The following is a 22,053-nucleotide window of genomic DNA, read 5'->3' as shown; positions in this document are numbered from 1 at the left end:
GGGGGAAGATCCTGGGGGGTAGAAGGGGCTGATTTCTGCAGTTTCAGGAATTTTTGGTGTGGGATTGTCTAGCCAAGGAATCATATCAGCAACTCCTCTACAACTTGAGTGTCAACAGAGAGGCCTGAGACCTTTGGAAGTTTTTATTTGTTTAGTTTTTTTAGTAGATTTTTGCAAAGCAAATAGGGTTAAGTGGCTTGCCCAAGGCCACACAGCTAGGTAATTATTAAGCATCTGAGGTCGGATTTGAACCCAGGTCCTCCTGACTCCAAGGCCAGTGCTCTATCCACTGTGCCACCTAGTCGCCCCTGGAAGTTGTTTCTTGAACTTGATCAGAGGCAGCCCTTGAAGCCAAGGCCTTGGAAGAAGGCTCTGTCTGATCTAATTTTCAAGTTCAGTAAAAAAGAAGAAATAGTTCCTGTTTCAGGGCTTTAAACACCAGCTGCAAAAATGGAAGAAACAGAAGCCAGTATGATTTGTATATTTCTACCACAAGTCTGTAACTGGAAATACTCACCCTACCGAACCCCTCCACGTTTTTCAGTGACTACAGGTGCAGCTGGGTCCCCACGGATGCAGGAACTGTAACCAGGACAAGAATCTTAAAGGTGCCAATTACAGCACCCTCCTCCCCCACCCCCGCTTATTTACTCTATAGATAGATTTGCGCTACAATTTCAGAGTTATAGTAAACTGCGGGGCTTTTTCCTCTGCATCCCCGGGAACCCCCAGGGAATTTCTCCCAGATTTTCTAGAAGCACAAAACCCGAACTGAGACATTTCAGGGGCCGTTTGCCAGAGCCAGCCTCAGGAGAAAAGAATCAGTCCTGTGTGGAAGCTCCGGAGACTCTAAAGGAGAGATTTGGGAGCAAAAGACGTAAGTTGGACAGCTGTCACTTGATTGGCCCTGAGGTTTGGGAGAAATAGCTTCCCTTAGCTATCAGGTTTTTCATCTTCAAAATGAAGAGTTTGGTTTGGGGTGGGGGGACTCTGTGTGTATATGCATGTAAGTGTGGGTGCGTGTGTGGTATGAGTTTGTAAGTAGCAATTAAAAGGAATTACAACTGGCATCTACAAAGCGCTTTTAGGTTAACCCTGGCAACTCTCTAGTCCAAAGTGGTTGAATGCTGCCCTGGGGGCACACGTTTTCCTCTGCTTCGGGGCCGATAGACTTTGGGAGGTGAGTAGACCCGGAGATGGAGAGAGGGCAGCTGAAGTGGGCTTCCCAGGGGCTTCTCACCCCCTCCCTACCCGACTTGGGGCAGCAGCTCTTTAGGACCACCTCGGGGCGGAGGCATGAATGGTAGCCTACGTGGCACCTGCAGGTCAGGCCCTGGGCCAGAGTGGGGCTGAAAAGGAGCATTTTAAGACATCTTCGTGGGTGTCAGGGAGGGTGTCTGTGGGTCTAGGAACTGGGGGGCGGCCAGTAAGGACTAGTTGACTCTACCTGATTGATCCTACGTGAGCTCAGAGATCGGGGCATCTTACCTGGCTGGGCAAAGAGCACTACTGTCTGGGAGGAAAAGGTAGTTGAGGGCGGGGGTGGGATATGCTGGGCAGGACACCCATTTACTGTCAGGAAATCCAGGGAATAGAGGCTGAGAGGACGGAGATGGAGTGAATCTTTATAAGCTCACAGATGGGAAAAACCAAGTCATCTAGTTCACCTTGTTTTACTGTTGCGGAGACTGAAGACTGGGAACCCACTTGCCTAAAGTCACAAAGGTAGGTAGCATCTGGAGGCCTGTTTTGAACCTAGGTCCATTGGTTCAAAATCTACCTAAGCAGTGCCCTCAAGGATTTCTGGGGACTGTGGTCTGATTTCCTCTCAGGTCTTTAGGTGGTTTCCTCTGCAGCTTCCAAACACACCTGGAAGATCAACTTTATTTTAAAAAAAAGGAAAGAAAACGGGTCCCTGTCTTACACATTCTGTGTACACAGTAGATATGTTTTCAATTTGTAAAGGGTAGTGGAAGACTGAAGCAGCTACTGATGGGTGCTTTTTGATTCCTCCAAGCAGGTGTCCATCCTTGTGAGTAATTAGTGTGTTAGCTATTCTGAGCTGTTGGTGCCTTCCCAGCATGAAAATGGATTGTCCTATATATTAATGTATAAGATGAAAATATTAAGAATTTTTTCCAACTACATGTGAGGATAGTTTTCAACATTCATTTTTTTAGGTAACATTTTTCTTTCTTCCCCCTCCCCTTGACAGCAAGTTATCCAGTATAAGTTACACATGATAACTGTGTGAAGGATATTTCTATGTTAGTCATGCTGTGAAAGAATAACAAAAGGGGAAAAAACATGAGAGGGGGAAAGAACTATAAAACAAATTTTAAAAATTAAAAAAGTGTGCTTTGGTTTGCATTCAGACTCTAAAGTTCTTTATCTGGACATGGATAGTAAGAAATATTTTTTCTAAAAATTAGAATTTCTTTCATATTGATATAACTAAACTAGATGATAACTAGAGGCAAGGCAGAGAGCATTAGGAAAAATAGTTCCTTGTTAGAAGTAGACACCATTTTGTATTTGAACTTACTTACTGGTGATTTGATTATAATAATAATAACTTATATTTCTAATTCTTTTAAGAACTTAGTTTGGGCAATGTAATCTGAATTTAATGAAAAAAAAATGAAAACAACCTGCTTCTGCTTTCAAAGACCTTACCTAGGATCTTAAGGTTTACAGAGTGAATTAACTTCCTCACAATTGTCTGAGATAAGCAATGAGTATATTACGTTTCCAATTTTACAGATGAGGATACTGAGACTCAGAAGTTAAGATCAGAATAAGGTCACTTATCTGGTGAATGACTGAGCTAGCTGAATCCTGGCAGATCTTCATTCTGTTCAGCATTGTGACTACAAAGCTGTAACTTTCTACAGGGAGGATAGCTGTAGAAACAAAAGCAAAATCAATCCTTTGAGCTACTACCATCTGGCAGTAAATTAGTCATGGAGGGAAGGACACACACACACACAGACACACACACAGACACACACACAGACACACAGACACACACACACACCACTGAACTACTGATCTCATTGGCCAGTGAATTAATAAGTATTTAATAATTTTTCACGATGTGCCAGGCACTGTTGAGAACACAAATCAATCAGGAAAACAGTTCTTAAAAGGAAATGGAAAGGACTGTGTGGTCCCCTCTAATTGAATTGTTCTCGGTACCCTTTAATTTCTGGTTTCCTCTAATCTCAAATTTCACCTCCCACAAGAAACTTCTTTTACTACCTTTCACTACTTCAGTTGCTAATTGTCTGTCCTTTCAGATTGCCTTCCATCTAATCTCCATCTAATCTTATTTGTACGGATTATTTACATGTTTTCCCCAATAGGATGTACCTTCCTTGAGAGTGAAATGTGCAAAAGTTACAGTAACAAAATTTGATTTGGTGTAGGAAACTTTCTCTAATAATTGGAGCTATCCAAGTAGTGGGTTTTTCCTAATGGGAATGTTGAAGGTGCTGTAGAAGGGATTCTTGTTCAGGTATTAATTGCACTAGAATCCTTTTCAGCTCCAAAATTCTAGGATTCCATTAAATAATAAGGTAATATTCAATGCCATTAGCAGGTTTAGGGATTATATGACCTGGAAAAGGCTAAATCCTTTTTTTTTTTGCAAGGCAAATGGGGTTAAGTGGCTTACCCAAGGCCATTGGGGTGCTCTATCCACTGAGCCTCCTAGCCGCCCCAGACTAAGTCCTTTTAAGAAGTTAACCTTTCTCTTCTTTGTAATGGTTTCTGTTGCACTCTGTAACCCTTTTTTCATGGGAATTAGAATTGAATTGGACCTTTGAGATCATCTTTACATATGATGAAACCTTAAGTACAAAGAGCTTAAATGATTTGTCCCCAGATCAAATAGAAAATAAGCCATATAGTCTGAATCTGAGTCCAGATCTTCTGACCATGAATCCAGAGTCTTTCCCATATACCCTATAAGCCATCATGAATATTTCAGGGTATATACAGATAACTCATATACTGTTTGTTTAAATCTGATGTTTAAATCAAATGATTTCATTTGAGTCAAATTAGGTATTCACAGCCATAAATTCTATGAAAGTTTTAAAAGCAGAAGTTGTGGATAGGGTGAGGGGAAAGGTAAGACTCCTTCAGTCTCACTGATGGTCTGGAGGTACTCTTATTAGACATTTTTCAGATGCTAATTATAGACCGTGAATTTAGATTTGATTCAGGGAATACTACTTTAGCTGTAGCTGGCGACTGAGAAAATGTTGATTATTTCAACTGCAACTACTGAAGGGTTGGGGGTTGGACAGTAGGGAGTAGTAAAACAACTTTTTCTCTTTTTTCTTTGACAGGCTGGCAAAGAACAACTTAGAGGAAGTGTCTCTGTTGAGATGCCTCATATTAATACTATTATGATTATACAACTCTGTATCCTTATAGCAGCATTTCCAGCTCAATATTTACTCTCTCAGTGGAATAGAGCAGACTCTACTCAAAATCTTCAAATAATAGAAAGGTGGTATTCTTTATTATCTTTTCATCACTAGGTTTTCATTTTATTACTGAGAAAAATACCCACCAATCTTCTAAGTACATGTCATTTTAGTCAACTCTCAAATCAACTTTGAAAAATGTCTTGCAATTTACTTGGCAAGAAATACTTATGGGCTGCCATTATACCCTCTTGATCAGTACACAGGCAGTTCTCCAGTAAAATATCCTTAACTCTTCAATGTGTATGCTTTACAGTGTATACAGCTGAAATCTCAAAAGAAAATGTACTTTTTTACAAAATAAGAATTAAATCTTTCTGAAAGGGAAAACCTAGGAACTAAAGGGGTACTGTACTGATCAATTGGTGAATTAAGGATGAAATTATTTTTCACTTATACTAATAACCAATTAATATGGGGGGATCCAGAGTTTTTTTCCTTTCTATTTTCTTATTCAAAGCCCAGGCTGGTGGCTTTGAGATTACCCCCAAATCCACTGGTACTTCTTACTCCACTGAACTACAAGACCTTACAAAGAAAATCTGGGTATGTTTAGGCAACTCTGAGTAGATTTTGTCTAGATTGCCAGGAGGGTGGTCTGGGTGTAAAGATCATTTCTTTGTCCAAGAGTGACTTTTTCAGTCATGTCTCAACCCCTCATTAGAATAACCCCACCTCTCATAATATTCTTTCATTAATTGTCAATCACTCAGAGTTGATTTCTGCCTCAGTAACAACCAACCTTCAAGAGCATACAAATATTGAGCAAGCTGACATGATTTGTCTTTGTTTCCCAAAAGTGCCACTGGCCACATTTTATTAATGATTTACTAGTTATAATATCATGGTTGTTAATTACCTAGACATTATTTCTCTTGGATTTTTCATAGGTCATGAACTCAATTATGGAATATGAATGCAATAGGATACTATTGTGTTATGTAAGAGGTAAAAGGCATTAATTCAGAGAAAATTGGGAAGACATGAACTGATTCAGAGTGAATTGAGAGAATCAGGAAAACAATTTATTATATAAATATTGTAAAAACAAATAATTTTGAAAAACTTAAAAAATTTTAACAAATGGTCAACCAGGATCCCAGAAGACTTATGATGAGGATTACTACTCCTTGTTGGATGTTACTATCTTTTCATAAAAGTTATCAGTGCTTAATAATCTAAGAAGCAACATGCATATTCATCATAGAATTATGGACCAAGTAGAAATGAGCATAGAGGCCAGATGAAGGCAACCTTGACATTTTCTAGGCCATCTTGACCTTGGTATTCAATATGAATTAATTTCTTTTTTATTTTCTTTCTCTCTCTATCCTTGCTTTTCTTTCCTTATTTTCTTTCTTTTTGAGGGGGAAACATCATGGTCATATTCTAGTATTTCATATAATTGCACTGCAATCTAATTATAAAAACATATTTCAAAGCCAAATACAGATACATAACACTTTTAAGTTCTTCCCTGCTGTTGGGAGACAGAAATGGTATAGATGGAATTATGTAATTGTTTTGATTCACATAGGAAGCAGGAAAGCAGGGAACATTGAATTTAGAGATGCATTATTGGCCCAGTAGATAGATGTTTTACTTAGAAATGATTTGGCATTCAGAAAAGTCCTATTTTAAGTTACAATTCTTTTATGAGTCCTCTTTTTCCATTAGTATAATAATAATAAAGTTAGATATAAGTTCCTTTATAGAAAAAAAAATGTCTCCAAGATATAACTCAGAGAAATGCAGGAAATATTTTTTAAAAAGACAAAAATGATAATTCTTTGATGAAACAAATAACCAAAAGTAGCCAAGACCTTATTTGCATAGGACAGGGCAGAGTTTGGTGGATAGGGTGAATAGCTTACATAAGGTATATTCCACCTTATACATGTGAACATATAGCTTACATAAGGTTTATTTCTTCTTATTTGTGTGAATATCTACACATGTACCATAATTCAGATTATTCAAATATTCAAATGGCCAATACTTTTTCTTCTTTGGAGATAAAAATTATATGCAAATAATTTAGATTTTTTTCTATCTTTTTCTAAGGATAACAATATTACATCCAAATATTTATGGCAAAATGATGCAGCAGTATTTTTCAGGTACCTCTGCTTTTGTCCTATTTTGCATATAAATAAACAAAACTTGCAAACACAGTACCCACCTAACTTTTCTCTAGCTTATTTCCAAGGAACTTTTAGTCTACCATACCTTTTCAGACTATTGTAGCAAAAGGTTTCAATTCTGAAAGTCTGTCTGAAAGTACTAGCTTCACAGATCAACAAAATCATTAACTCCATAAAACTTGCAAAAAAAATTTTCTTTTCTTTAACTATGCCCACTTTTACAACTAAAGGCTAATTTAAAACAATGTTTTTGTTTCAGGTTCATTGGCTACTGGAATGATTTTAGATGGTCACACTTGGGTCTGAATGCTTGGACCAGCCATTTAAAGCACCAGATGGTAAAGATGAGGTAGAACATAATTATGCTAATAAGCTTATTCTGAGATAAAAATGAAAATAATTACAGAATACTATTCTAGTCTACTATTTTCCTCAAACATATTCTTTATTGCACAATAATTATTTTACATGAGTGGAGGTATAAGTTTTCGACTGATAGGAATATTCTTTTCTTGTCTCTTCTCCATAGCTTTGAACATTTAACTATGTACCATAGGCTTAATGTAGGCTAAATAATATAGCATATTAAAAGAGATACTTGTTCTTGAACACACAGTAAATAAGATCCATTTTCATAGCAATTTGTAACTTAGTGCATTTTCATAGTTCACATTATAGTATAGTGATTACAAGTCTTTTCTCCTAGTCTGTAAACTCCATGAGGGTAGGAACCATGTCTCATCTATCTTTGTTCATCCCATGAATCTGCCAGCACAGTGCTTTGCATATAGAAAATTCTCAAGTTCTTTCAAAAAAATTGAATTATCTCCACTTAGTATAAGAACTATATTAGTGGTAGTGATCAAAGGTATGAAAGAAATCATAAACCCTCTTTTGACAACTGGGGCAAAGCAATTATACAGAATTTCCCCTTCTCCTTGCCCCTGCCTGAATAGGTCTTGAATTTAAAAATACTAGAATAGAATTGAGACTTTTGAGAAAATAGCACCAATTTTATAAGTTGAATAAACATTGTACCTGATTCTAGGCTTTGTTTTATGTAATGGCAGAGAAGTTTGTCTATTTAACTCTCTGGACCTAAATTTGAGATCCTCTACTCAGTAGTAGAAGTATTCCCCATGAAAGTAGAGCTTGCTTCATTTTACAATTGAGGGCAGGGGGCAGCTAGGTAGCACAATGGATAGAGCACCAGTCCTGGAGTCAGGAGGACCTGAGTTCAAATGTGCCTCAGACACTTAATAACCTAGCTATGTGACCTTGGGTAAGTCACTTAATCCCATTGCCTTGCTAAAAACACACACACACAAAAATACAATTGAGGGTAAAAAATGAATTTGCTGACAAAAAGAAAAAAGAGAAGACTTGGGTTCTACATCTGAATAAATCCTTTTCCTTTTAGCCTCAGTTCAGGTGCTACCTCTTTCTTGAAGGCCTTCCCTTATCTGGTCTTCCTCTTATCCCTCAGCTTAAATTGTTCTTTCCTTCTTCGCTTTCTCCTAGAGCATCTTATCTATATCTTTTCTTTGCCCCATGACACTGATATAGGATTTAAAACTGGGAAGAACATTAGTAATAACTGGTTCAAGGTTAGGTCTCTGAAATTCCTTCCAATTCTGAAATTTGTTGATTCTGTGATTTATGTGTGTGCACATTGGGTTTTCAGATAGATTTTAAGTTTCTTAAGTGTACACCCTGGGGCAGCTACGTGGCACAGTGGGTAGAGCACTAGCCCTGGAGTCAGGAGGACCTAAGTTCAAATTCAGCCTCAGACACTATAATTATCTAGCAGTGTGACCTTAGACAAGTCACTTAACCCATTGCCTTGCAAAAACAAAACAAAAAAAAAGTACATCCTGTCATTTGGCATCTTTGTATCTCCAGTGCTTTAGCCCTGCATATAATGGGTACTTAATAAACATACCTAGTAAAGAAAAAAAAAAAAAGAAAATTTTGCAAATAAGTGATTTTTTTTCGATATTTGTAGATTCTGCTTGATGGTATTAATGCTAATAGATTGACATAGGTTTGTCAACCAATCATTCAGCTGAGTCAAGGAGTTCAACAAGTAAACTTTCAGGGGCCTTATTAAAACACCCTCTTTTCAGTAATTCTGAAACTTAGTTGGAGGTTTAGCTGTAGAGAGAGAGGAATATAAAAATAACCAAAGAAAGTCAAAGAATTTCAGAGACAGAAGAGAACTTTGAAGTTTATATGGTTGAAACTATACCCCAAAAAGGAATTCTTCATACATTCTTGCTGAAAAGTCTCTAGTAGAAGATCTCTACTTAGTGGTAGCTTCTTTCTAGTTAGTCCACTCTACTTTTGAAGAGTCCTAATGCTTATCAAATTTTTTCTAATTGTTTGGAAGCTAAAATCTGCTTCTGGCTACTTCCACCCAGTACTTCTAACTCTTCCCTCTGGGCCTATGAAAGACAAAAAAAGAAAAGAATGAAATGTCAATAGAATAATATAAACTGACATCTTCAGATCAGTTACCATGAGCACAGAGTTCACTGTGTTATACTATGTGTTCTATTGCCTGTAAATCTTAATAGGCTACATACCTATGATTAAAAGGAAAAATATGGATAACACTAAAGAATAATTATATAAAATGGTTCCAAGAAAATTACTAGGTTAATGATTTCAAGTTGATTAAAAAAACTTCACAACTCTCTTTAAACTTCATTATTTTAATTTTAATTTTCCTTCTCCATCCTCAAATCTTCCTGTTATACCAATTCACTAGTATCATTAAAGTAATACGAGTAATTGTAGACTATATTCAGGTATTATAAAAGCCAGATTTTGGTTTATAGTCATATCATATATACTATATCAATTCAAATATTTTGAAACTTCAATTTCATTGACATGGGTTGTTTTTTCACATATACAGTTAACAACCTCTCCACAGCTAAGCAATCAATGGTCTTTGATTATTACTGTGGCTGAAAAACTCATCACTTTTCCCCCCTTTTGAAATGCACCTCTAGGAATTTAGCTAGACCGGGTGCTCACGACAGACTTCTTCATTTCCTGGTTAGTATTTGAAACCTTGATAGCTTGACAAGATCAAACAGAACTTGAACTGAAATATGCAGCCTTTGAGAATGCTGGGTCAGCATCTCCATGCCTTCATCATACTGAATCAGAATAGGACTCCTTAAATAATGGCTTAAAAATTACATCTGCCCATCCATCCATCCACATATATAAATACATGTAACATACACTAAATAAAAACAAAATATGTTTATTAGTACATATTTAATTTGTTATCTATTTTCTTAGGAAGGAGATATTTAGATATTTGTTGGGATATGTCTGCTGGGTCAAAACAAAATGTCTATGACTATAAACATGTATGCAATTATATGTTTACACATTTTGTTTTGAAAAAACAAGGTATATCTGCTGTGTCAAAATGTGTGTGTATACATGCTTCTATGCATATACATACACAAACATATTGCTTCTGGCTTTGTCAAAACAAAATGTGTCATATATATACATGTATGTGTGTATGTATAGATGTGTGTATACAGACATCTTTTTTTTTTTAGGTTTTTGCAAGGCAAATGGGGTTAAGTGGCTTGCCCAAGGCCACACAGCTAGGTAATCATTAAGCATCTGAGGCCAGATTTGAACTCAGGTACTCCTGACTTCAGGGCCGGTGCTCTATCCACTGCGCCACCTAGGTGCCCCTACAGACACATCTTAAAATACATCTAAACACCTCCTTCCTGGAAAAACATATTTTCCTGAAAATGATTAAACAAAATTTCTTAACTGCAACCACTTTTTCCTTTTGTAATTAGTGTGTTTAAAATGAAAGGTGTATATTTTAAACAATTTGATAATATTATCCATTCTGTTTGGAGTTCTCTTGCCTTATCTTCAATTACTACATTGTTTAGTCACTGTTGATACTGTTCTTTTTACCCATTTCATTATGCACCACTCATTTATGTCTTTACATACCTCTGAATTCTCATTATTTATTGCTTCTCATGGAGCAATAAATTTTATTACACTAACATATGACATTTTGTCCAGGCCAGTGTTCATTTTGGAGGCTCATATTGTTGCTGCTGATTTGTTTCTTGGGTTCTGCTCTGCCCAGACTTGGGAATGCAGGTTTTGGAAAGAAAATAGAGATTTATTAAAGGAAGTTACAACATATTAAGAAAGTAATAGAAAAGTTAGAAAGAGTTTAAAGAGAAGACCAGGTAGATTGCTGATTGAATTGGCCAGGCCAGCTGGCCAGGGTTTAGCAGGAGGCTGGAAGGTAAAAAGAGAACCAGCCCAATCTCCTTAAATTCTCTCCTAGAGTCCCTAGGAAGCGTAGTGACCTGGAAGTGACCCAAGTCCCTCATTGGATATTTTGCCTTTTGGGGAGGGGTCTCTATTGGGTGGTCTTGGGTGTTTCCAGGACCTGTGCTCCCTGGCTGCCCCACCAGAAAACAATGCAATACAAATCAGGTTGAAGGTCAGGCCCTCAGGTGTGGCCTAAATTAGATGATAAAGGAAGAAGGAAGGTTCCCTTTAAAATGCAAACAAAAGATTTACAAAGTTTGTCTCCAGCTGATATCATCACTCCCATGCCCAGATTTCTCTGCATCAATATTTGAATGATTTTTCAAGTGTCAGTCTATTTTTAACTGAAAAAGTTCCATTTTAACTATTCAGATTTTGGTAAATATTTACTTACTCAATACCATTTTCCAGAGAGCAGCATTTAATTTCTATAAAAGAGTCAGTGAAATAGTAGCTGCTCATGGTTAGTGTGTCAAGGAGCCATGCAGAGGGAATGTTTTTCTAAACAGAAAGTACCCTGTAGTTCAAGTTAAAAATGAGAATTTATTTCTATCTTCTTTCAGGTATTAGTTAACAGTATTTTTCTACTGACAGAAATAATTGTGACTTCAGCATTCTATCTGGGATAATATCAATTAAAAATTTTTTTTAATTTTAAAAGATTCTTGACCTTCAGAATTTTAAAAACTTCTACAGTATTTTCCTCCTCCATTAACATTGTCGTTCAGTTTCATTCATATCCAACTCTTCCTGACCCCTTGTGGAGTTTTCTTGGCCAAAGATATTGAAATGGTTTTCCATTTCCTCCAACTCATTTTACAGATGAGGAAACTGAGACAAACAGTTAAGAAACTTGCCCGAGGTCACACAACTGATGTGTTTGAGGCCATATTTGAACTTTGAAAGACAAATCTTGACTCCAGGACTGGCCTCTATTGACCATGCCACCCAGTTGTCTATATGTACATATGTCTTTTCTGTTTCTAAAGAAACGGTAGAATTGCCACAGGAGTTGTGATGGGACCCACAGTAAAACTATTTTTTTTCCTTCAGTGGAAACTAGTTTTATGATTGGGTTCGAGTTTGCTGATTCCATGCACATACTGAATGGAGTTCTGCCTTCCAATAGGAAGCATTCTATTGCCTACATACTCTTCAGTAACTGCTATAACTTCACCACAGCTCTGCCCATCTTTGTATATCTGGCTATCACTGTTTCCATCTTCTATGCCAGTAGAGATATAGGAAATTCTTTAAGTCTGTAAGACTGTGTTATACTTGCAGAACTACTCAGTTTCTGAAATCTTTGAATTTTAATTCAGAAATTGAATAATGTGAATCATCATCAAGAAATAATTCATGAAGAATCTTTCCTTCTATAGAGATAAGATCTCTAAGCTTTGCAAGCAAGCTTTATTAGAATGACCAGGAAGATGATCTGATTCCAGTATTCTCCTTAGATAATTTCATCCTAAAATTATGCATTCAGCAATTGAATATCCGAGCTTAATCCTGAAGCCTGAAAATAGTTAGGGATGCATTTTATGTTGCTTTTCATGATTTTCTTAAATAAGCTAACTTTTAAATCAAATGTATATTTATATTAGATTGCTTGTATCCTTATAATAAATGAGTCTGCATCTTTTTCATTCCAGGAACTGGTATAATGAAGGTGAAGAAAATATCCATGCTTACTTTGCAGGTATTGGGCCAGTCAGAAAAGAAATTCTCTATTTCCTTTCTTCATGATCAACAGGAAATTAAATATATTTCAATCCTTACTGCAGTACAAAATGCTTTGAACAGTTGGTGCTTAAATTGAGCATGAACTGAAAAATTTTTTTTCACTTGATTACATTGTATTTATTTGAACTGGGGTTATTTATTTTGGATTGTTGCCTCAATTTTTCTCGAGATTATAATAGATGTGATTCACCCATCAAAGCAAAAAATATCTGAAAGCCATCTTTGCAAGACTCTAAAACTCATTACTTAGCATATTTTAAAAGTAGGATTTGAAAAATGAACACATGTATTAAAACATTAATTTTTAAACAGTATCCTAGTATGTTAGTTGAATTTTTCAGGAAACAGATGACCACAACAAAAACTGAAGAACAGTCTTTTAGTGCAAAGTGTGAAATAGTTTGTATCAGGAAACTGTGGAACAGAGAATAACTAATATCAATAGTGACAAAAAACATGAGAATTATATATTTATTTTTTTCACACACTTTATCTACTAAAAATATTTGAGTGAGGTAACAAATTACTGTACATTGTCCCTTAACAGTACTGTCCTTAATTTTAAACACTTTAGTTGGGATGTAAGAAAGGTTAAGTTATGGTTTATAAACATAATGTTTCAGTATACTATGAAAAATTAACCCTTCTTGGTCCATAAGTCCCTACAAACTCTGCAAATGACCTCCTTCTAGGGTTACAAACTCCATTCCTGTCTTCTTGAACAAATAAGCTCAGGCCTCTAATAATAACTAAAACCGACCTTTTAAAACTTCATTTTCTTTAATCATCATCAACAACCCTTCTTGTTACTCTTCTAACTCAAAGAACTGTGGACGAAGAAGATGGTGAGGGTAATAACAATTTGAAGGTGAGACATCTTTGAATTGAAGCATCTTTAAAAAACATCAATAATGGCAAAAAAAACCCCATCAGAAGAGAATAAGGAATTTTTTTTAGGAATAGGGAAAAAGGGAGTAGAATACCAAGATGAGAAAAGGCAGGGACTATTCTGGACTCTCTCAAATTCCCCTTCCTTTATTAAAATGATGCCTTTAAACAAATTTTGAAGCAGCAGAACTCACAAAAAGATAAAGTGAAACAATTTTCCAGCCTAAGACAATTAAGAAGATTAGCAGAAAAGGTCTGATGCATGTGGATGAGAGTGGAGCACAGACCAGGCTTGTGAACCACTGATTCAGTAGTAGCTGCCTCTGGAGCTCTAAGCCCAGAGATGGCTAGAGGGTTGAACAACTGGTCAGAAGAGGACCAGTTGTTGGAGTTTGTGTTCACATTTCCAGGGCATAAAGGTGTGCTTGTTGTCATTTGGAGATCAGAGCCCAGGACAGCAGAGTAAGAAACGCCCTCTCCTTAGTTATCATAACACCTTGGAAGAACTGAAGGCTTATAGACTCTCCCCACACTGGAAGTAGAGTCCCACTCTAGTATAGAGTTAAAAGCCAAGAAATAGGCTTGAAAAATGAATAACAGAAAAAATTTCTGACTAGTTGTTTCTTTCACATTCCATGAACTGAAAAAATCCACGTAAAATTTTTTGACCCTCTATACCAAAGAAGTTATCTGAATTTTTTCTTTTTCTTTTATGGGGTATTTACAGTACCTGTAAAATTTGGGTCAAGTATGTGGGCCTTTACTTTTCATCTGTAATTTCTGCAAAATTCACTAAAAATTTCCATTCAAAGGGGCAGCTGGGTGGCACAGTGGATAGAGCACCAGCCCTGAAGTCAGGGGCACCTGAATTCAAATCTGGCCTCAGACACTTAATAATTACCTAGCTGTGTGACCTTGGGCAAGTCACTTATCCCCACTGCCTTTCACCACCCCCCCCCTCCCCCCCCTAAAAAAATTCCCATTCAATTTATACCTTCAATATATTGAAACTAATGGGAAAAGTTGAGACAGCTGAATAGAATGTTACTATGGTGACAAAGAAGCTCAAAACATGCATCCAAAGAAAGAAATGTGAATCGATCTCAGGCCTTGGAAGGGCTCAAAAAGAATTGTAAAAATCAAGTAGGAGAAGTAGAGGAAGAATTGGGTTGTGAAGAATGAAAGGGAAGCAAGAAAATTATTAAATAAGAGTCAATGCTTGGTAAAGGAGACAAGAAAAATATTGAAGAAAATAACAATAAAAATCAAAATAAGGCCAAATGGGGAAAAGGGCACAAAATTCTAATGAGAATAAATGCCTTAAAAAGCAGAACTGACCAAATGGAAAAAGATATACAAAAATATACAGAAGAAAAAGATTCAAAAAGTATAATTGATCAAATGCAAAAGGAGATATAAGAGCTTACTGAATAAACTAATTCCTTAAAAATTAGAATTGAGCAAATGGAAGTTAATGACTTTATGAGAAATCAAGAAACAAACAAAACCAAAAAAAAATAGAACAAGATGAAATATCTCATTAGAAAAACAACTGGAAAATAGATCCAGGAGAGGCAATTTAAAAGTTATTGGACCACCCTAAGCCATGATTTAAAAAAAAAAAGGAGCTAAGACTTCATCTTTCAAGAAATTATCAAAGAAAATTGATCTGGTATTTTAGAATCAGAGGGAAAAATTGAAATCAAAAGAATTCACTGATCCACATGTGAAAGGGATCCCAAAATGAAAACTTCAGAAATATCATAGCCAAATTCCAGAGCTCCCAAGTCAAGGAGAAAATATTGAAACCATCCAGAAAGGAAAAATTCAAATACTGTGGAGCCACAATAATGCAAGATTTTTGTAATTTCTACATTAAAGGATTGGAAGGTTTGGAATATTGATATTCCAAAAGGCAAAGGAACTAGGGTTACAACTCAGCAAAACAGTATAATTCTTCAGGGGGAAAAAATGGAAATTCAATGAAATAGAAGACTTTCAAGGATTCCTCATGGAAAGACAAGAGCTAAATAGAAATCTTACTTTAAAATATACAACTCAAGAGAAGCATAAAAAAGGTAAATAGGAAAGATAAATCATTTCTATATGGGAAAATGATACTTTTAACTTCTAAAAACTCATTATTAGAACAGTTAGGAGGAGTATACATAGAAGACATGGTTGTGAATTGAATATGATGGAATGATTATAGAAACAAATGAAGTGGTGAGAAAGGAATATACTGAGAGAAGGGGAAAGGAAGTGGTAGAATGGGATAAATTATTTTACAAAAAAAGAGGTGCAGTTGTACATTGGAGGGTAAGATGGAGAATGTGTGTGGGAGCAGGTGAATCTTACTCATCAGATCAGCTCAAAGAAGGAATACCCTACACACTTGGTTAAATATAGACATCTATCTTCTTACCCTATAGTTAAGTGGGAGGGGGAGGGTAATAGATGAGATGGTGGATTGGGTAGATAAAAGAAGCAAAACACTTTTGAGGATGGATGGGGTTAAAGGATAGGATAAATTGGGCAGGAAAGGGAGGGTGAAATAAGGTGGAAGAAAATACATAGTAAAATTTTATAATAAATTTTTTTAATAAAGACTTCATTTTTTAAACCACATAGCTAAGGGAGTCAAATTTGTAAAAATAAGAGCCATTCCTCAACTGATAAATGGTCAAGGGATTTGAACAATTTTCAGACAAAGTAATCAAAGAAAATTATTTTAGAGTGGATGTGGAAAATTGAGACACTAATGCATTATTGCTGATGTTGTATACTGATCCAACCATTATGTAGGGCAATTTGGAAGCATGCCCAAAGGGCAATAAAACTATACTATTATTTTGTCTCAACCCTTCACATACCTTTTTTAAAAAAACTCAGGAGTAAATGACTCTGTTTGTGTTAGACTAGTAATTCTATTATCAGGACTTTTCAACATTATTGGTACCACTAGAGAGGGATATTAAGAAATTTTAAATGAGTCTAAAAGGCTTAGTGGTCTATTAGAAGCTACAGTCTGTCATTTATATTTTACTTTTTCCATTTCAACATAAGTAGCTAAATTATCCTTTTTAGTTTGGAGTCCTTTAATTAGACTGCTTTTTTTGTGATGGTAAATACTTGATACATAGATAAATCTTGACACTGCTGTACTTTATTTTCTTGGCTTAATATTCTTATTATTGCTGTGATAGAACCAACTCGAATCCGGAGTCCAAGGCCAAAATATGTTCAATTTAAAGTGGGAATGGTGATAATGCACAAACAACTTGGCTTTTCAGGAGTAATTATTGGTTGGGATGTAGAAGCCAGAGGTCCAGAAGAATGGCTAAAACAGAAATATCCTCCTGAGAAACAGGTTAGAAAATATTCAATTTTTTTTAAAAAAAAGATTAATATAGATAATTCACTTGGATTCTGAGGTATTTTATTTTGGTTTTTTTGTTTTTTTAGTTTTTACAGGGCAATGGGGTTAAGTGGCTTGCCCAAGGCCACACAGCTAGGTAATTATTAAGTGTCTGAGGTCACATTTGAACTCAGGTACTCCTGACTCCGGGGCCAATGCTCTATCCACTGTGCAACCTAGCTGCCCCCAGAGGTATTTTATTATCCAGGTATGTAGCAATTAGTCAAAAATGAGTTTAGTTTTAAAGATTTAAATATGCAATAAAACGTAGACCATTTTATTAGAGACTCATAGTTTATTAGATCTAGAAGAGACTTTTAATAATCTTGTCTAACCTCTATATTCTACAAATGAGAAGTTAAAGATCAAGAGGTGGTTGGTTAATAAATTGGAAGATCTGGGTTTTGAACTCAGGTTTTCTGACTCCCAAATCCATGATTTTCCACCATTGGTTTTTTTAATTAAAATTATTTATGAAACTATATAGGAGAGAGGCTTTGTAATATGTTTTAAACACTACCAACAAATTTGCCTTGGTAACATCTGAAACAGGTTATTTCTATATCCTAGATAGTCACAGATTCACATTCTTTATCTTGACAATGAATGAATGAAAAGCAATGACAGGTGATTTATATGTTTTTAAGAAATGTAAAGATTGAGTAATTGTTTTTATTACTTTTATATCTTAAAGAAACTATTCAAAGAATAAAACTATAGTTTTATGGATTTTTTTATTATTTATTTATTTTGCAAGGCAAATGGGGTTAAGTGGCTTGCCCAAGGCCACACAGCTAGGTAATTATTAAGTGTCTGAGACCAGATTTGAACCCAGGTACTCCTGACTCCAAGGCCGGTGCTTTATCCATTATGGCCACCTAGTGACAATTGTTAAAGTTCAATTGTTTTGTATCCAACTCTTTGTGACCCAATTTGGGGTTTTCTTGGCAAAGATTCTGGAGTGATTTGTCATTTCCTTGTTCAGCTCCAATTACAAATGAGGAAATTGAGGTAAATAGAGTTAAGTGACTCATTGTGCCACCTAGCTACCCCCTGATAAATAATTAAGCCTTATTAGACCCTAAATGATCCAAAGTAAGGTTGGAATTTTTATTTCTCAGTGCTTCACCATGGGTTCACTTTCCTGACTTCTAGCACATCTACCCAAGTGAAGTGCGTCTCAGATTAAGAAATATAAACTTTTTTGTTATAGCTATTATCTTTGTGTTCTTAAAGTCATTTAATTTTGCTGTAGAAGTATACTACAAGCTAAGCCTTACTAAATCAGAAGCAACCTGGTATGGGAAACTCATATAATTTGTATAGTAGCAAATATTCATGTGTTATTTGAATTTTTAAAATTATTTTTTGTTTAGGCATTTTTCTAAAATTAGCAACATATTTTCATACTGATTTCATACTTAATACTTATTATTCCTTTTCTCTCTTTGTAGTATTTAAGAAAGTCTCCTCATTATCGAATTCTAGTCAGCAAGTCTAACAGAATTGGAATATCTACAGCCTATATTCCAGAGGAGAACCTAAAAGTTATTACAGGATTTGAGGTAAAGTATCTTAAATTATTTCTATATTTCTCTAGGGCTTATTTATTGGGAAGTTAAAGCAAGCATTGGTATATATATATATATATATATATATATATATATATATATGACTCAAGTCACTCAGCATGGAGTATTAAGTTTCAGTAATAATAACTGCATATTACTACGTACTATTGCTTCATGCTATATGTGTTAAATCTCTCATTTTAAGAACTTTTCTGAAAAGAGGAATGATAGTGGTGTATGATGCTTTCTGAAAAATGAAAACAACAAAATCTCTAGAAGTTTACGCTTCAGAGCTTCACCTTGCAACACAATCTGGTTTGCTCAGCTATAATTCTTTTGAGCACCATGAAGTCTCTAGAACTATTATCTAATGGGGCTCCATCAGTGATACATATCCTGAGTTCAGTTGTTATATCACATCTGACATCCTTAAATGAGGATGACATAGTTCTATTTTTGTTCATCTTTAATTTCTTCTTTGTCTCTTGTGGAAAAAAATGTTTTCTAAAATTGTGCTTATGAACTAACATGGAAAATGATTTTTAGGTGTTTCATCCAGACTTGAAAATCTACTTCAGCAAGTATGATGGAGCCAAATACATTATGCAGCCATGGCTAAAACAAATCTATCCTCATGATTAAATCTGTTTTAATCAATAACTGAATTTTTTCCTTTTATAAGTGTTACAGCTTATTTTTCTGAAATAAATGAACATTTTTAAAACATGACATCACCCTAAGTATTATCTTCTTAAAATGGTCAATTCTTATTCATGTTAATGAAGCAAAGAAGTTTCTTGCATAATTAAATCTCATGAGATAAGCATAAAGAGCTACCATTTCTATAGTGTTTTAAGGTTTGCAAAGCATTTTACATGTACAATCTATTTTGATCCTCATAATAACCTTGTGAGATAGGTGCTATTATCATTTCCATTACATAGCTGAGGAACTTCTGAGACCAGATTTGAATTCCAGTCTTCATATTCCCAAATCCAGTATCCTACTCATGAATGGGGGCTCGTAGTATCTCTGGACCAGAAATACCTGAAAGCAAGGAATAATTAAAAAAATAAAAGAGGTAGGCAATATGCACCCCCCCTTCATATATTCAGATAATCAGTATTGTCCTGTAACTCTTAAAACAAGCTCATGGAATATTGCCACATCCTGTGCTAAGCAAGGACAGTCTCTGACATCAAGGGAGTAACCTTCAATTGTGGTGGGGGAGGGAACACTGGGTGTGCATGTGCGTGCACATACACACACACACACAAACACACACAAACACACCCGCTTTCTGCCCCTTTCCCCCCTATGGATTGATGATCAAGGATGGATGCTGGTTCAGAATGTTAAAGTAGGAGAGGTGAAAGAAGCAACCAAGAAGTAGAAGAAATGTGCAGCTCCCAGGAACAGAGGCATTGGATTACTTTGGATTGGATTACAGTTCCATAATTGGGGGAGGTGGAGAAATATCTCTTATTTTTTTAATCCTTGTCATTTTATAATTTCTCATTCATTCATGAATATATAAGTATGTATGCATTTATATGCTGTAGCCAAGATGAATTGGCCCTAAGGACAAGGGTGTAAAGTGAAGAATAGATAAGGCTTTCCTAAATAATGGATCAAAATGATAGGGTAACCAAAGTAAATGACTCTTGGAACAGTGATTTTCAAAGTATCCTGCTTAGGATATTTTCATATCTAACATTATTCATGTTTATAGTATCAATGTTTTTATTTCTGGCAAAAGTTACATTGTGTTTTTCCTACATCCTTCAGGGTCATCCCTTCTTAGGGCAGCATTATCATTAATCATATTAATTTGGGGCCACTAGGTGGAGCACCTGCCCTGGAGTCAAAAGTATCTAAATTGAAATCCCGTCTCAGACATTTAATAATTACCTAGCTGTGTGGCCTTGGGGAAGTCACTTAACCCCATTTGCTTTGCAAAAAAACCTAAAACAAAAAAAAAACACATTAATTCAAATGAGGAACTTTTATGTGTATGGCAATTGGATAGGGAAACTGATCAGAAAGCTCTTTTATTGTATTCTTTCCCCTCAACTTTCTAAACTTTCTAGCTTTTTTTTTTTTTTTTTTTTTTTTTAGTTTTTGCAAGGCGATGGGGTTAAGTGGCTTGCCCAAGGCCACATGGCTAGGTAATTATTAAGAATTATTAAGTGTCTGAGGCCAGATTTGAACTCAGGTACTCCTGACTCCAAGGCCAGTGCTCTATCCACTGTGCCACCTAGCTGCCCCCACTTTCTAGCCTTCTTCCTTATTCTTATGGAAAATTTTACTATCCTGCCTCTAGGCTTCCCTAATTTTTGTCCTTTTTTGGTTAGTTACTTAATGCAGCTGTTTGCAGACCCAAATCCCTAGTCCCAGACATTTTTCTTGCAATCATTACTTTTTTTTCATTTAATACCCATAGTATTGAAAAAGGAGAGCAGAGTAAGAATCTGGGTATTCAACATCTAATTTGGACTCTGAAGGTTCAAGCAAAAAATCTCCTGGGGGGGGGCTTAGTGTTTTTTTTTATAAGAAAAGTGACTGAATTGGCCTAGATGGTTTTCCATGGAGAAAAGAAGGCCCATAGAACTAAATAAGGGCCAATGTTGTCCTGATTTTCAAAAGAGAGAACAGAACAAAATCTGAAAACCATAGATTCACAAAACTCAATTCCTTTCTGTTGTTCACTTAAATCATTTCTTGACTTTTTTTCTGATGCCATATGGGGTCCTCTTGGCAAGATATGGAGCGGTTTGCCATTTCTTTCTCTAGCCTTAAATTCCAAGGAAAAGTCTAAAACATTTCCTCAAATAAATGGTTAAAAATCATGAACAAGTCAGAGAATTCTGTAGATACAGTAGTAACACTCTTAAGTACCTCATACAATTTTTGAGAAGATGGAGAGATGAAGATTGTGTTTCCTACATCCTTCACGGTCATCCCTTCTTAGGGCAGCATTATCAACAGTGTCAGTAAAAGGATTTGGAATTGGTAGATGACCAAAATCGGATTTCAGTGTAAACTTGACAGGAAGTCTTCAGTGGAATGCTTTAAGGATTTCTGCTTGGACCTATGGTGTTTAATATATTCATCAAATTTGCTGATGACACAAAACCAGGAGATATATTAGGTGATAAATTCAAAATCCAAAAAGATCTTAATCTAAAATATTGGGTTGAATCAAGTAAGATGAAACTCAGGAGGGATAAATATGAAAAGTCTTATATTTGGTTTCAAAAACTTTTAACTTCACAGATATCAAGATTCTACAGCAACTGGTCTCAGAAAGATCTGGGGTATATAAGTACACTTCATGCTTAACATGAGTTAGCAGTGTAATGAAGCAGTTAAAATGCTAATTCAGTCTCTGTCTGCATTAAGAAATGCAGTTTCCCAGAATAAGGTGACAGTCCTCCTATACCATTGCT

At 35.6% G+C, this 22,053-nt stretch overlaps 1 protein-coding gene across 1 annotated transcript; it reads left to right on the top strand.

The window, feature by feature from the left end:
- The first annotated feature begins 560 nt into the window (after positions 1-560).
- On the top strand, positions 561-19,352 carry LOC141523843 (F-box only protein 21-like). The gene is made up of 7 exons (XM_074237357.1): positions 561-877; positions 4,356-4,519; positions 6,900-6,989; positions 12,637-12,683; positions 16,822-16,985; positions 18,488-18,598; positions 19,151-19,352. The coding sequence occupies exons 2-7, from the start codon at positions 4,395-4,397 to the stop codon at positions 19,244-19,246; spliced, it is 633 nt and encodes a 210-aa protein (XP_074093458.1). The 5' UTR covers positions 561-877; positions 4,356-4,394; the 3' UTR covers positions 19,247-19,352.
- Positions 19,353-22,053: the final 2,701 nt, after the last annotated feature.

The sequence above is a fragment of the Macrotis lagotis genome, chromosome 5, assembly GCF_037893015.1.
Source record: "Macrotis lagotis isolate mMagLag1 chromosome 5, bilby.v1.9.chrom.fasta, whole genome shotgun sequence".
Classification (NCBI taxonomy): Eukaryota; Metazoa; Chordata; class Mammalia; order Peramelemorphia; family Peramelidae; genus Macrotis; species Macrotis lagotis.
Note: the sequence above shows the minus strand (reverse complement) of the source record. Positions and strands in the feature narration are given on the sequence as shown.